Source organism: Seriola aureovittata, chromosome 9 (genome assembly GCF_021018895.1).
Source record: "Seriola aureovittata isolate HTS-2021-v1 ecotype China chromosome 9, ASM2101889v1, whole genome shotgun sequence".
NCBI classification, from domain to species: domain Eukaryota; kingdom Metazoa; phylum Chordata; class Actinopteri; order Carangiformes; family Carangidae; genus Seriola; species Seriola aureovittata.
This window is the reverse complement of record NC_079372.1, coordinates 12,897,750-12,913,055: the sequence shown is the minus strand read 5'-3', so window position 1 is coordinate 12,913,055 and position 15,306 is coordinate 12,897,750. Positions and strand designations below refer to the sequence as shown.

Here is a 15,306-nt window from a genome sequence, read left to right as displayed (position 1 = left end):
TCCAAAAACCTTAAAATTGGATGAGTGACTCAACCCTTTAATGAGTTTCTGTCAGTATCTGCCTGTGACTGTGTGATTGCACACAAGGGGATTATAATGTGCAGGTGGAATAGAAGTCACTGGTGGCTGGATAACTTTATCAGACAATGAACCAATGTTTTCTTGCTGTTTTTCAGGGACTGTGCGTGCAGCCTAAATGACGAAGTTTAACTTGTTCAGGCATCAGACAACGCCCATGGTCGCTGCTAAGCCAACAGGGGCCAGTGCCTTGACTATGACTCCAGCCCCTGTCGCATTAGTCTCTAATGACAATGCCACCGAACCAGTCAACAAGAACGATGCATTCGACGAGATAAAGAACAAGTTCCTGAATGAAATCGACAAGATCCCACGTGAGTGCCAGACAAAACCCAGACCTGTCCCGATCAACCAACTCATATTGATGTGACTCTAAGCAATGATTTTGGAATTAGATTTTCTATTTTGCTGCAGGCATCGGCAGCCTCATAATGTCTTCATTCAGTATTGATCACTGGCAGCCCCTCCTAATGGCTGAGAAATCTAATTTCCATCCAATCTAATTGCTAACCTAGCACCTCTTACTAAATATATTTGGCCCAGGACATGACATGGGAGTAGGCTAAATGATTGGTTGGTCAAATGTCAAAGTATTTGCTTCTCCTCTTTCTGGTTGTGGATGTGCCATCTATACATTGGTCTGTATATTCTCCTCAGTGCCATCCTGGGCCATCATTGCCATTGCCGTGGTCGCTGCTTTACTCATTCTAACGTGCTGCTTCTGCATCATCAAGAAATGCTGTTGCAAGAAGAAGAAGAACAAGAAGGGCAAGAAGGGGAAGGGTGACATGGGCATGAAGAACCTGAAAGGCGGAGAGGTATGTTTCACCGCAGGGGGTCGTGTCACGGCTTGGTGGAATTTACACCCACACTGTGTGCGAAGCAGGGCAAACCACAGCCAGCTCTAACCTGTATATGAGACTATTATGTAACAGCTGTGGGACTTGGAGTTTAGCTTTGTAACAGACTAGAGAGAAAACATGCATGTAGTGATACGTCTGACTCAGTTATAACAATTTGGACCAGTAGCCATCATGTTTCACATTTTAGCCAATTAACATTAAAATAAAAATATTTTCCTGGTCCTAAGTGTATTAGATCAATACCACTGGCACAGACTGTAACTTTTTGATGGCTTTTTAACCCAGTCAGTGTATTCTCCGCAGGTGTTAATTACATTCTTTACGCACCATGATTATTTTTTATTTCTCTCTTTCTTTTTTTCATTATTTAATGTTATTGTTGCTCTTTTTCTCACTTGTGCTTTTGGGATTTGAGTGGAAAATGACAGCACCCTTATCTATTGAGCCCAACCATTGTTTTTTCCTTCAGTCATTAGAGAGTAATTATGAAAATTAGCAGTTACCACAATGGTGTTGTTTTGGGCCTGTGATTATTATTTTTTCACACGTATGATTGATGATTTCACGAAGCACAATAAGAATACATCTAAAACTGGAGTTATTTTAAAACCCAACGGCCCTGCCGCGCAAGATACGATTGTGCTAATGAGGAGGCTCCTCTATCTGTCATTTTCCTCGCTCCCTACAGTGTAGCTGACTGCATTTGCTGTGATTACCCTTCTTTGGTGTCTGCTGTGAGTTCAATCTCTTCCTTTGTCTCTGCTCTCCTCCTTCCTGCTTTGTGTCTTATGTGTGCTCCGTGTATCTTGACTGTGGTGGACTTCTCTGCCTACGGTAGGTCTGATGGCACGCGGCACCCCTCTCTGGCCGCTCTGTGTAAGCACAGACCATGGCAAGGGGGGGAGCTGTGGTGGGGGTGGGCTGGGCTGGGCTTGGAGGGATTTGGATTGCAATGATGATGACAATGAGTGCTATGGCTTCCTTAGTTTTTTGCAAGCTTAGGTGCTGCGGGTGCTTGAGGAATCTATGGGAGCGATTAAGCTGCTTCGCAAAATCCACTGAACTGATATGCCGCACCAACTGCTATGTCTTGATTAAACAGAGATTGCAATTTTTTGGCAAAAAACAACAGAACAAAGACCTGTTTAAGTGTATATGGTTTGAAATGAACATGAAACTCATCCTATGATTGAGCCTTTGAATGACGAGTGCACTCAGCAACTCACTAGAGATCACTAACATGCATGTGCAAGGGGTAAGCTGGATATTTGTCAAATAATAGCTGAGACTTTACCTAACTGAGAGCTTTGAGCATGTTTCCACCATGACAGGCCTCGATTGTGCAACACAACCAAAAGCTGAAACCTTTCAAACGACTAACCCTCCAGATATACATTGACCTGGGTCTGAAATTCACAGGCTGCGCCCCCAACTGTGCAAACACGCTCCGAGCTCCGCAACAGTTAAAGCTGTTGGTATCGCTTGACAAAGACCAGCATATGCCCTTGCAGTAGGTACCATTGAATGGCCACAACTTGACTTGAGAGTAACTTTCCTGGATGACCCATGCTGCTGACATACTAGGTGACAGTCATTGATGCCCCCCCTCCTCTCTCTCCCTGAAGCACTTGGGTCTCACTGAGGAGAAATGGTGGGCCAGAATGTTTGCCCACATTTGCAGTCAACTGCAGAGGCCTGATTTCAGTCGATTGAAAGTCAACGCTACAGTCAACTGACTGTGTTAACGCATATTTCATTCAGTAAAAACCTCCGTGCTGAGTTTGCAATTCACCCCGTGGAGTTGACCAAAGGGCATTCATTCAGACATACCATGTCTTTGTCTTTGAACCCCCACTGGAAGTTTGAGAACAACTGGAAATTCTCAATGTAGCATGATCCCTCCATGGATGTGTACATTTCACTCAGAACATATGTACAGAAATTTTTGGGCCTGACAAAAATTTGCCACAGAGGGTTTTTAAAAAAACATCAAAGCGTAAGTTTTACTTTCAGAAATGATAAGGTAATTCATTTACATTTGCCATCGGAAAGAAACTTGGATCCTGCATTGTGTGGCCTGGCATGCTTGAATGAAAGGCATTTACCACAATAAAGATAGAGAATGCCACATATAAGGAATATTGTGTAAGAATGTGTGTGTGAAAGAGAGAGAGAGGGTTTTTGAGCATGCATGAGTGCCTGCATGTAAGCAAATGTGTTGTGTGTGTGTGTGTGTGTGTGTGTGTGTGTGTGTATGTGTGTGTGTGGGTATGTACATGGGGTGTGTACACTACAGTGTGGTGTGCAGTGTGTGTGATGGTGTGTGTATTTTCTGTGTGTGTTGCCCTGTTCCTCTTCCAGCTCATCAGTGAGTAGCTGGACCCTCCAGTCTTACGAAGACTTCAGTGTTCTGTCAAGAAGACAGCCATAGGAAAGTAGGCCATACTGAGATATTATCCAGCTTCTTTCAGCGTCCGAAAATGAAAGTTTACTTTAATATTGATATCAGAGCAAATTGCCTTACTCGATTAGCCACGGCCGCCTCCAAGGAGATGAAAGACTGAAGAGTCGCTGGGTGTGATGTTAAGGCAAATGGATGACAAAAGAGGACTTGATTTATCTCCTTCATCACACCCAGATTATCTCAGGAGCAGTTAACTGTCAGTAAACTGCTGAATTTTGTTATAGCGTATGATCACGAGTCACAATAATTCACATTAGCGTATCAACTGGAAAATCTGGAGATTACTGTTTGGAATAAATTGTGAAATCTTTCAGTAATTCAGCTAGTTGCAATAATCAGGCCAGAGTACAATAATAGCAGCAAAGTGCTATCAACAACACCAGTGTAAACACATTAATGAGTCTTTGGTATGTCAGGAGGAGATAAACGGCAAACAGTAATATTGTTTGGATTGAAGTAAACCTGTTTGTCAAACAGCTTACACTGTCAGTTGGCACAGCATGCGTTATCCGAGGATATTTGCCTGCGGTTTTAGCAAGTTTAAGAGCTTTTCAAGAAAAGTGTCAGGAATCACTGCGTCAGTGGTTTGATAAAAATCACATCTGTCCTTCACTTCCTCTCAGTAAGGACGCACTGCTTCTTGTGACATCTTGTACTGGAAATATACTGTACACGGGGTGGACAAAATAACAGCAACACCTGTCACTATAGTGCAATGCAATGCTACAGCTCTGCAACAAATGCTACATTTGTAAAAAAACAAAACAAAACAAAAGCTTAACGTGTCAAAAAGGTTTAGGTTTGTGGTTCTTTTGAAAAAAGTATCCCGTAATATCCTTCAGTTTGTTTACTCAGGATTTTGTCTTATCTCTGCCAATGCAGCGTTCATCTGTGTGGGATACGTCATCAAGATTTTTGAGACTTTGTGGAAAACTTAATATGACTCATTTGGAATGAGTCATACATAGGATTTGTGTAGCTGCCTTTATAACCTTGAATTCCCTCAAACTTTCCCTTGGCTGTCATGTTCCCGTTATTTTGTCCACATCCCGTAATGTCACAATTGATGGCAGCTACACAAGTGAGTCATATTAATTTGTAAATCAAATAAAAACCAATTGTCATTAATAAAGGATAATCAGCATTCTTATAACTGGAAAAAAAAAAAAAAACTTCCAGAGGTTTTTTGTACGGCTGTTGTATTAGATTGCATTTTAATGTAAGGGGGTCCTGTTTTTTTCTGTCCACCTCCTGTATATTGACTGTTTTTTCTGTCTTCTCTCTTTTTCTCAATCTGTCTCTCTCTCCACTCTTTGCACAATAACACAGAGTTTATATTTAATCTATATCTATACATCTATATAAATGGCATTTCTACAACAATATGTACTCCCGGAGAAAATCCCCTGCCTCTGATTTTGTCAGATTTTAACACACTTGTAATTCTCATGAAAAAAAAAAAGAAAGAAAGGAAAACAGCAAATGGTGTCACCCAAGAAATAGTGAAATCAAGTCAGGTTGCAACCGTGGTCATCGATGAACAGATTGCACTTGTAACACCGGGGTGAGCGGGGGTAAGTGGCAGGTAGGTGCTGTGACTAACCCGACTGCTGATGCTGGAGGTTTGGTGTTCAGCACGGCCGCCGCCTCAGGACCGTCCTCTCACTCCTTCTTTTGCCACCTGCCCCCCTTTCTGTCTTTGCAGAAACAACAGGATGACGATGATGAAGAAGATGATGTCGAGCCTGGACTGACTGGGGACGAGAAAGAGGAAGAAGTGAAGGAGAAAGAAAAGCTTGGGAAGCTGCAGTACTCCATTGATTACGACTTCCAGGAGAACAAGGCAAGAACTTGAATAGTTCATTCTACATTTTCATGTCAAAACGAAGGGACAGTCACTACCTGTTTCCTTTGTATGACATTTCCTCTGTCCTAGTATTGCTGTGTTGATTTCTCAAAAATAAATATGGGATCAGGGACGTTGCGAAGGATTTAGTTTTGGTGTGGGCTTGCGAAGGATCTACAGTATACTCCCTTTGAATCACCTAAGTCCTCCCTCATCCCTCCCCAGCTGACTGTGGGAATCCTGCAAGCTGCTGATCTCCTCTCCATGGACAGCGGTGGCACCTCTGACCCCTACGTCAAGGTCTTTGTCCTCCCTGACAAGAAGAAGAAGTTCGACACAAAGGTTCACAAGAAAACGCTCAATCCTGTCTTCAACGAGACCTTCACCTTCAAGGTAAGCTGAAACACCTCCTGCTCACCCCTCACTTATTACTTATTAAAACAACATGTACGTCCATCTGTTTGATGGGTAGATAGGTCTTGTAAAAGGTGAACAACTCCTCCTTTCTTTATCACTTTCTTTTAGAGCTTAGCAGCTGCTTCGATTCTGATTTTCTTTTTTTTTACTAACACTACTAGCCAGCGGTGATAAAAAGCAGCAGACATATTGAAGGTGTCTGACAAGGAGAGTGTGGTAGAGAATCACATTAAAGGAGAGGGCCACCTCAGGTGCACCTTGCCTGCTGACAAAGCTCTATAAAAAACAATTCAAACAGCTTTACCTTGTCAAAGTCAGGGCAGTGCTGCTGAAGCAGCATCTTATTAAGTCAGGCAATTTTGAGCCATAGGCCAAAGTCACAACCCATATTACTTTGTAGTTCTGATCTGGCAGAATTTTTTAACATTTTTTTTTTTTTCTTTTTTTTTTAGAAACTGTGAGAACTGTGTGAATTGTGCTGATATCCACCTCCTAGGAATGATACCAGTGAGTGAACTGGGTTCTGGTTACTGTCTTACAGATTCCATTCGCAGAGATGGGAGGGAAGACTCTGGTAATGTCAGTCTATGACTTTGATCGCTTCTCTAAACATGATATCATTGGAGAGATTAAAATACCCATGAACACCCTTGACCTGGCTAAGCCAATTGAGGAGTGGAAAGACCTGGACAGCGCAGACCAAGAAGAGGTAAGGCCAGTTTAGAACGACTTATTAAAGCTATTGGTTGGGACACTTTAACAGATGAAGAGATTTTTAACATATGGAAATTCATTGAATCAATATCTCATCAACATAAACAGCGGATGACATAGTCCAAAAATAACCATGAGCACAAGTTACCAACTTTGTGTGTGTACCAATGAGAATAAAGGACATGCTTTTTGGTTCCTGACCAACTGCACTGCTTCCTCTGGAGCCATGCAGCCTGTAATTTCATGCCTTTACCATCATGCTACACGAGGATATGAATAACACACTTCAGTCGATACTTCGGCTGCCTCCCCAGAGCCACCTTAAAAAGACATACACTCTACATTTCATTTTTTTTGCAGTGCAGATATTTTATTCATTTTGACAAAGACCATCTCGAGGTACTTAAGAAATAATTCCTGCTGCTGTTACAGCAGTAATGGCTGCAGGGAAAGATTGATATTCACAGGGTATATTTAAAATGTAACAGTTTGTGTATCTGTGTATTGTACATCAGGGATCTCCTTTAACTTTCTCTCTCATTCCCTGATCCTCACAGCCGGAGAAGCTTGGTGACATTTGCATCTCCCTGCGTTACGTCCCCACTGCTGGAAAACTCACCATCTGCATTCTGGAGGCTAAGAACCTGAAGAAGATGGACGTGGGTGGACTTTCAGGTACTGTATATACACAGACCCGAGCATCAGATATTGCATTTCATTATGACATCATCACACATAACACTATTTCAGTGTTCACAGTCTGACAAAATGAGCTGCTTTAGTTAGCTGCAGTGCATATAAGAACGTGCCTGTGAGCACAGCCATTAGGTCGTTCCTGCTCTGCTCACGTGCTGACGCTGCAGTACACACCATGCAGCAGCTCTCACCCCCTCTGGCTTCAGCATTGGCCCCATCTGTTGGTGCATTACAGCACTGCAACCCAAACATGCATGCCCAAAGCATTTTTATATCAGCTTATCATGATTTTGCCTTTTTTTTTTTTTTTTTTTTTCTGTTTTCAGATCCCTATGTGAAAATTAACCTGCTGCAGAATGGAAAGAGGCTGAAGAAGAAGAAAACGACAGTGAAGAAGAACACTTTGAATCCGTACTACAATGAGTCCTTCAGCTTTGAGATTCCTCTTGAGCAAATGCAGGTAAGGACATGCATTAATCTGTTAAAACATCTGTCAGAGCTAGAGAGAGCACCATACTGTCCTACAGATTTAGAAGTACCCATTACTAATTACTGTGAGAACTCAAATATGTAAATAGTAAATAGTTGCCCTACCAAGCAATCTATAATCAGGCAGACACACATCCATAAACTGATATATGGACATGAAAGACAAAAGAAATAGTGACATTGTTGACATTTTTTCTTCTATGTGCATATGACAAATAAAGATGGGCTTATTTAGGTTAAAGATGAGGATGTGAACAGACCTGTATATGTGGACAATTTGTCACAAAGTGTCAGATCATTGTCACGACCCGAATCTAAAGCCATGACAAAAGTGAGGGAGACGCAGAATGAAAGCAAATGGTTGTTTATTTAAATTAAGATAGAGCAGTTTTGACAAAAAGAACTAAGGATATCATGGGATGTGTTCATCAGTTAAGTCGGTGGTCAGGGTAGATGTGTGCATGAGTGCAGTATGTAGAGTATGGAAAAGATGTTGGATGGAAACAGTTAAAGCCTCATATTAACATTAACATTTGAATTTATTTTTGGACGAAATGAGGACTGTGAATTTTGTCCCCCTCACTTACATTGAAATCACATGAAGAAGAAATCCAGAAGGCCAGTATGAACATGAGGAATGATCACAGAGAAAAAAAATGTTTTTAAATGAACATCTGAATTGTTTTAAAATCCTATCCTGTCCTTTAAGCCTTCAATAACTGACCTTTTCGGCCACTTGGGGGTCAGCAGAAACAAGGTGTGAACACATCATTGACATATCAGAAGTTGTTAGACATATTTCTGACTACATGGCCAATTATCTCTCATTTTTAGCACTGTTTTGGTCTCCACCACCAAATCCAGAGGGAACTATCTGGCTCTTTAGCTGCCAAGTGCTCCACTATGTTCACCAACTAGTTGCTAATAGTGTCTGTCTGCTCTTTGGACCTGGGAAGATATTGTACAGTGGGTTTTGGTCAATTTTTCACCAAAAACAAGCTCCATGCTGTGGCTGGAAACGACGCAATGATGAACCAACACAGTAAAGTTGCGACCAGAAAGCTAAGACAGTACACTGAAAGATGCTTTAAATCTCCCTAGAGCATGAGAGTTCAGTGATAATTCACTTTGAAATAAAAGCAGAATTATTGGTTTAAGGCTATTTTTAAAAAGTGACCAAAACCAACAGTACTTAGAATTACAATTAGCCTTGTTGTAATGTTTTCCCCCCATTTTCCCCAGAAAATCCAAGCTGTGATCACAGTGCTGGATTATGACAAGATTGGAAAGAACGATGCCATTGGGAAGATCTGGGTGGGAAGCAAGTCCACAGGGGCCGGGCTGAAACACTGGTCCGACATGCTGGCCAACCCCCGTCGTCCCATCGCCCAGTGGCATCCACTGCAGCCAGAGGAGGAGGTGGATGCCTCCCTCGCAGCCCTGAATGCCAAGAAGTAAACTCCCACCAGACCACATCGCCCCCCACCTGCACCTGTCTACCCATGTATTTCCCATCAGGCCCCACATATCAGTGTATATTCCAGAAGAACACCCCGACTGTGCATCCACTCCACCCCCTTACCTCTCCCACTGCCAACTTTCAAAAGATCCATAAATACCATTCAACATGATGGGAAATATAGTTTAAAAATCATCATGTTATATTAAATCATGTCATTGAGAAAATAAGACAAGTTACAGGATGGACAGAGACTCCGTTGATTTCCTTTAGATCTATTTTTGTATTGGGGTTGTGGTTCCATTAATAAGAATACAGAGTAGACTATGAAGAACAGTAAGCGTGCTATATGGGAATCTGTTGATAGAGGGGATAAAACATACATTCACTCATGTTGTACTTCTCACCCCTTCCCTTTAGTGACACAGTTTGCTTAGAATAGTGCTTAATAATAAAATGCTTTATACTGCCATAAGATAGAGAAATAACACAAGCAGGTTCATTCCTTAGGTGTATTGTGCACCATGTTCCACACCTGCCAGTTATCATACTAGAAGATTCTGTTAGTTTGAAGTACATTCCTAGAGTTGGGTAGCGAGTAGGGATAGGCACATATCCGGTTACCCACAAACACACTGCCGTTTTGATTAGTTGACCTTCCACCCTTCGTCTCAGGAAAACTGAGAGGAAACTGAAACTCCATGCCTTTTTTTCTAAACGGGTTGTTATTATTCTAATACTCCACTTGATGAGAAAGAAATGTTGGATTCAAAAGCTTGACCACTTGTTTGTTTTTTTTGGTGATGTAAGGCTCGCGACTAGTGCTAGTTTATCCATGAAATGGTACGTCAGGGGAGAGGGAGGAAGTGATGGATTTTAAGTAAAAAAAAAAAAAAAAAAGGGAGGGGGGGTATTTGTGTATTTTTGACTGTGCAAAAAGGCTGCGTCTGTCATCCGAACAACAAAAATGCGAGGAAATATCAGAGCGGGGTACAACAGAGACTGATTCCAACCACCAATGACATGATATTTACAAAGTGTCGATTACTGCCTGCAGTCTACCACCTCCCCTCCTAACGCCTCTGATTCTGTATCTCACTTGTTCAGTGCTACTGCCATTAGTCATGGACTTGACACAGGGGTTTTACTTCAAAGGAATCCCTATAACCGTCTTACAGTCATAAAGGAGACAAGCCTTCCAAGTAACAAAATAAGCAATTTTCAACTACCAGGGACGCCTTCCAGTTAGCGGTGTTGTTCTCTTCATTTCTTTCTTTCTTTCTTCTCTTTTCTTCTTCTCTTCCTTCTCCTTTTATTTATCCAGTTATATTTTACTTAAAACACTTTTATTCCTCAAGCACTTTAAATCCAAATGTTATGTTTAAGTACCCTCAGAAACCAGAGCTTTAATTATTTATGTTAAGAATAGCTGGTTTAAAAAAAAAAAAAGAGCAAGGGAGTGCATTATATTAGGTTTTCTTTTGCCTTTTTGTGTAAGTTTTTAGATTGTTTGGACATTACGTTTCTCACTTGATTGCAAGGATATGGTCTGGAAGAAGGCACTGATCCATGTGTATTTTATACACAGCTTACCAAACTGTTGAATTTAATTGCACTACTGGGTATTATTCTGTTCTGTGGTCTGTGTATTTTTTATTTTTTATTTTTTTATTTTTATTTTTTTGTGATAAAATGTTGTGAGATTGAATTTTTCTGTGGCACATGTGGCACACCAGACAGGTCTCCTCATATAAATGAACTCCTCTGATAGGAAAAGAGACACAGTTCAACTTAATGTTGCTCCCTGGCTCCTTCACAGAATGTAATCAGTTCACGCTTCAGTGTATTTGTGAATTAATATTCTGTCGGAGAGAAAATTTCAGGATGAACTTTTATCTTTTGACAAAATCCAAACTCATCAGGCCTTGAATAAATTGGTGAAATATTAATTGTTGATTAATATGTTGATATTAGCCAGGTGCCTCGACTCCAGAATACCTGGTTGTAAGTCTAGTTAATTCAAATCTGCGCTGTGTGAGCACCAGCAGCAAAAACTACCTGTTGACTGTGTGCAAAAAAAAAGAAGAAAGAAATGCAGTCAACATTTTAAACAGGATGACAATTTATTTCTTTATTTTGGAATTTAATGAATGCTGGCTCTTGTATTTTTCTCTCTGTTGGAAATTGTAACTCTTTATGTTTTTATAACCAACCTAGACCATGCTCACATTGTTTTTCACCTCACATCACCATTTTTCTTTTTTTGATGAAGCAACACTAAAGAAAAGGCAACATGGAAGCAATCGAGCAACCCATTGGTGTGTAGTTTTGCCTATATACATAGTTCATACATGTTGATACTGCATGTTTATACAAAATACTGTACATAAGAGCATGTTTTAGAGACGAAGCAAAAATATCTCGTGTACGTAAATGGGTGTCATTTGTCATTTTAATAACACAATGAAGGGAGAAAAAAAAAAGATGCACTGTATATTTTCTAAATGAAACAAATGCGTATTTATTTTCCATGAGGGTCATTGGAGAGAATGTCATACAAATATTACAGTACTATTACTAATAAGAACCTTTCCACGCCTGAAAAATTCTTAAGCAAGTGTGTCGTCCAGTACTGTGTGTGAGTTCATGTAGGATGAAAATGTAGCCGCATGCTTGCTATCTAACTCCTTGTGGTCAAAATTTTTATTTGTTGCCATTTATCTGCCATACATTTGTTTCAGCACTTATCTGAAGGCCAATGTTTGACTTAATTCAGAATTTTATTGCCATTTGTTTCTTTTTATATATATATATCTATATATATACATATAAAAATATATATAGATAGATATATAGATATATGATTTTGATTTTAATGTTTGGAATGGGGATGGGGTCTCCAAGTCTATAAGATGACTATTTTCTAACAGCAGATTTTGGCACAGTGTTTTTCTGAAATAACTTTGAAGATTGAATAATTCTGCAATCTGTAGGTGGGAGTGGGAGCCATTATTAGTGCCAGTACTGACCCAGAATAAAGTCTGTCGGATCATATCTTTACACAAAATCCATTTCCAGGGGCCAAAAGAAGAATAATCCCATTCCAGTGAACACAAATGACTTGGAATCCCTTCTCTCTTTCTTCACTTGGAAGTTTTTATTTTTCACTTCTATTTAAATGACCTGAAACCCTTCACGGCTGTGTCTCTTTTACTGTGTTTATTATACAATTACGTGTACGTGTAAAGAAGATAAATGAATAAGATAAAACTAAAGCCATAAAACTCAAGCACTAACTCTTTAGAGCTCAGCTGAGTAGCTAGAGTTTATTTATGAAGAAAAAAAAAAATCTGACGTCTTCATTTTCCTTGGCCAGTGTTTCTCTTTTACATTCCGTTCAGAGGTCTTTGTTCATCAAGAGGGCAAAATCCATTTAACTGTATATGTGAGCATTGAGAACAGTTGTGAGTTTAGTAGAGTGAGTGTGTCTTTTTCTACTTTCAGAGCTGTTGATGTCCTTGTTCAATAGAGGTTGTTGATTTTACAGTATTGTGGTTAGTAACGTATATGCCTTGTTTTGATAGTATAAATAATAGATATAATATCACAATAAGTTCTCACTAATACTGCTAAAATTATATATTGATATATATATATAGATATATATATGAGAGTGTGTTCTATTCTTGGGCTGAGTGCAATTTATGAACCAAACCGGGTCTCTCTTCAAGTTTCTCTTCTTCCAGTTTTAGCAGGAGCATGTACTAGTAACTACATGTACAATCAATAACACACTGCTGGCAACCTAAAGCTAAAATTGATGGTTTTTGTTGGTTCCTTTGGAAAACTTCTGAAGCAGCAAAACAGAATAGTTACAGCTCCAACAATATTAAAGCGACAAGAGAGAAACTTAAAACAGTGGCACCCAAGTTTTAGGTCTGAATCCCTCCCATAGAACTATGCATAAAGTTATGATTTTCACAAGGACATGACAAAAAAGTATTTAAGAATATAGTAATACATATTATGTCATGCACATGATATGAAATTATAAGGAATAGTTCAAAATTTTGAGAAATTTGCTCCCTTGCAAAGAGTTAGATGAGAAGATCAATACCACTCTCGTACGGTAAATATGTAGCTGGAGCCAGGAGACAATTAGCTTAGCTTAGCATTGGACTGGAACACTGGAACAAGGGAGAAACAAGGGGAAACAGCTAGCTTGCCTCTGTCCAAAAATCCAACTATCAGCATCTATAGAGCTCAAACCAGTCTCCGATGGTTGCCTTGTAACCTCACAGTGACAAAAAGACTCCAGGAAGTCATTGCTTTCAGATGGAAATAATCCCCTTTACAACTGCAGCTTGTCATTCTTACATTTTAGATTGTTTACCGATTAACCAAATGAGATTTAACGTGTTAATTAATGAGCTTTAGAGGTGCTGGTAGGCAGATTTTTTCACTTCTACGGAGCCAGACTAGCTGTTTCATCCTCTTTCTAATCTATGTGCAAAGCTAAACTCACTGTGTCCTGGCCCTAGCTTCATACTTACATGACTGATAAGTGATGTCAGTCTTCTAACTCAGCAAGAAAGTCAATTAGCGCATTTCCCAACTTTTCAAACTATATATTTGAGTTCACCTCAGTCTCTGAATTTTCTCTGAAATAAACATGAAACTGCCATCTACCTGTCCCGGCAACAACATTCAATGTGTTGTTGTGTGATGCCGCACATTATCTAATGCAATATTATATTTCTTCAGCGTCCCATTAATGCTACTGACTGTGACCAAATGATGCACTGACAGTAATTCAAATACAAGATTTCAGTGCGTTTCAAAAATACTGCCAGTACCTGATTACAGTTGCCTGCATTACTCACCACTGTTTGACTCCATGCAAACAGAACACATCAAATGATGAGGCAAATGTGGTTACAGGTAAATTTATAGCACACTTAAGAGATTTATTTTTTGTTTTTCTTTCTTTTCACTGCTCGACTCACCACAGTCACGTGACCACCGGACATCTAAGTTCTATGGGGGAGCTTAAATCAATGAAGTGTAGGCCCTTTAGCAGAGATGGTGCAAAAACAAAGCACTGGGATATAGAATTACAATATACAGTACAGGTCTGCATGCACCGGACACATGACTCATTCTTAAATGTACATCTTTGTGTGTATGACTGTAATATTCAAACAATCTTAGTTATGTTTTAAATATGGGGGGGTTAATCTGTTCTGTTGATAGCTGTGTAGATGTCCAATACCTTATGCACAATTGCATCTAAAACTGTGCTGCTCCAGCTGTGCAGAGACAGTTTTAGAGCACCGTTCACACAGCTTGTTGTGTTTTATTTTTTTCTTTCTTGTTTGTTTGTTTTAAAAAAACAAACGCTGGGATTTAAAAAGGGAAAACATCCAAAGTTCAGTAAGATCATTTGCCACCTTGTCAAAATGTGTTGAGAAGCCTCTCAGCAGGTAAAGACACCACTTTGAAACATGTTGTCTTGTCTCCTCTATTACTCGCTGTATTTCTTCTTTGTATTCTTGTACATATGTGCAATCACTCCTTCTGTCTTTTTTGTTTTCGTGATGTATACTTCTATTGTACAATGTAGGACTGTATTTGAATCAATGCCAGAAACATGTCGCCATACTCTCTCTTGCTTTTTGTTTGTGTCCTTGTCCTGTTTATATGTTACCAGATATGTACCATCAGTATCATTATGCTGAATAGGAAGCAGGCTCATTGAGTTCTCCACTGAATCTGCTTTTGCTGAGCATAAAGAATGCCGGCCTTCATGTTTACAACATGGACATACTGTATACTGCCAAACATGCAGGACCGTACCAAACTCCCCTCTTGAGCGCTTAGTCCTCCACCTTGGTGCAACTGTATTCTGAAGACTCTTTTTATTTTTCCACCTCTTTCTCTTCTTCATCATCTTTTAAAGCATCGGAGGACAGCCAGGTTGTGTCCTCTAGCTGTGTTTCTTCGTGTCTAGTGTCGTGGTGCGCGTGTTCATGTCAGTACTTGTGCCTACTGTGGATCGCATGCTTTAGCCCTTGACTGGACACAAACGTTGCTCACAAACTCCTCTTGACCCTTATGTGGACAAACGTTGGGGATCCTTATAAAGTTATCAAGGGAACCAAATAACTTATTACAAATTTATCATATGTGTTACCAGTTCTGTAAAAAACAAATAGGAAATAAAGGCCTTTTAATTACCATGACTTGTTTGTGCTTAATATAAAGTGTGTTCAGCTCAGCT

At 39.9% G+C, this 15,306-nt stretch overlaps 1 protein-coding gene across 7 annotated transcripts in view; it reads left to right on the top strand.

Annotated features, from left to right (window-relative positions):
• Positions 1–15,268, top strand: part of LOC130174658 (synaptotagmin-2-like) — a 59,851-nt gene extending 44,583 nt beyond the window's left edge. For 6 of the 7 annotated variants that reach the window (XM_056384716.1, XM_056384714.1, XM_056384717.1 and 3 more), the window contains 8 exons: positions 177–392; positions 736–896; positions 5,111–5,248; positions 5,477–5,644; positions 6,210–6,377; positions 6,940–7,057; positions 7,405–7,538; positions 8,810–15,268. In XM_056384716.1, coding sequence (XP_056240691.1) covers positions 197–392; positions 736–896; positions 5,111–5,248; positions 5,477–5,644; positions 6,210–6,377; positions 6,940–7,057; positions 7,405–7,538; positions 8,810–9,025 — 1,299 coding nt within the window. In that variant the 5' untranslated portion in view covers positions 177–196 and the 3' untranslated portion in view covers positions 9,026–15,268. The remainder of the gene's footprint in view (positions 1–176; positions 393–735; positions 897–5,110; positions 5,249–5,476; positions 5,645–6,209; positions 6,378–6,939; positions 7,058–7,404; positions 7,539–8,809) is intronic. The other variant, XM_056384720.1, reaches the window with a different exon arrangement.
• Positions 15,269–15,306: the final 38 nt, after the last annotated feature.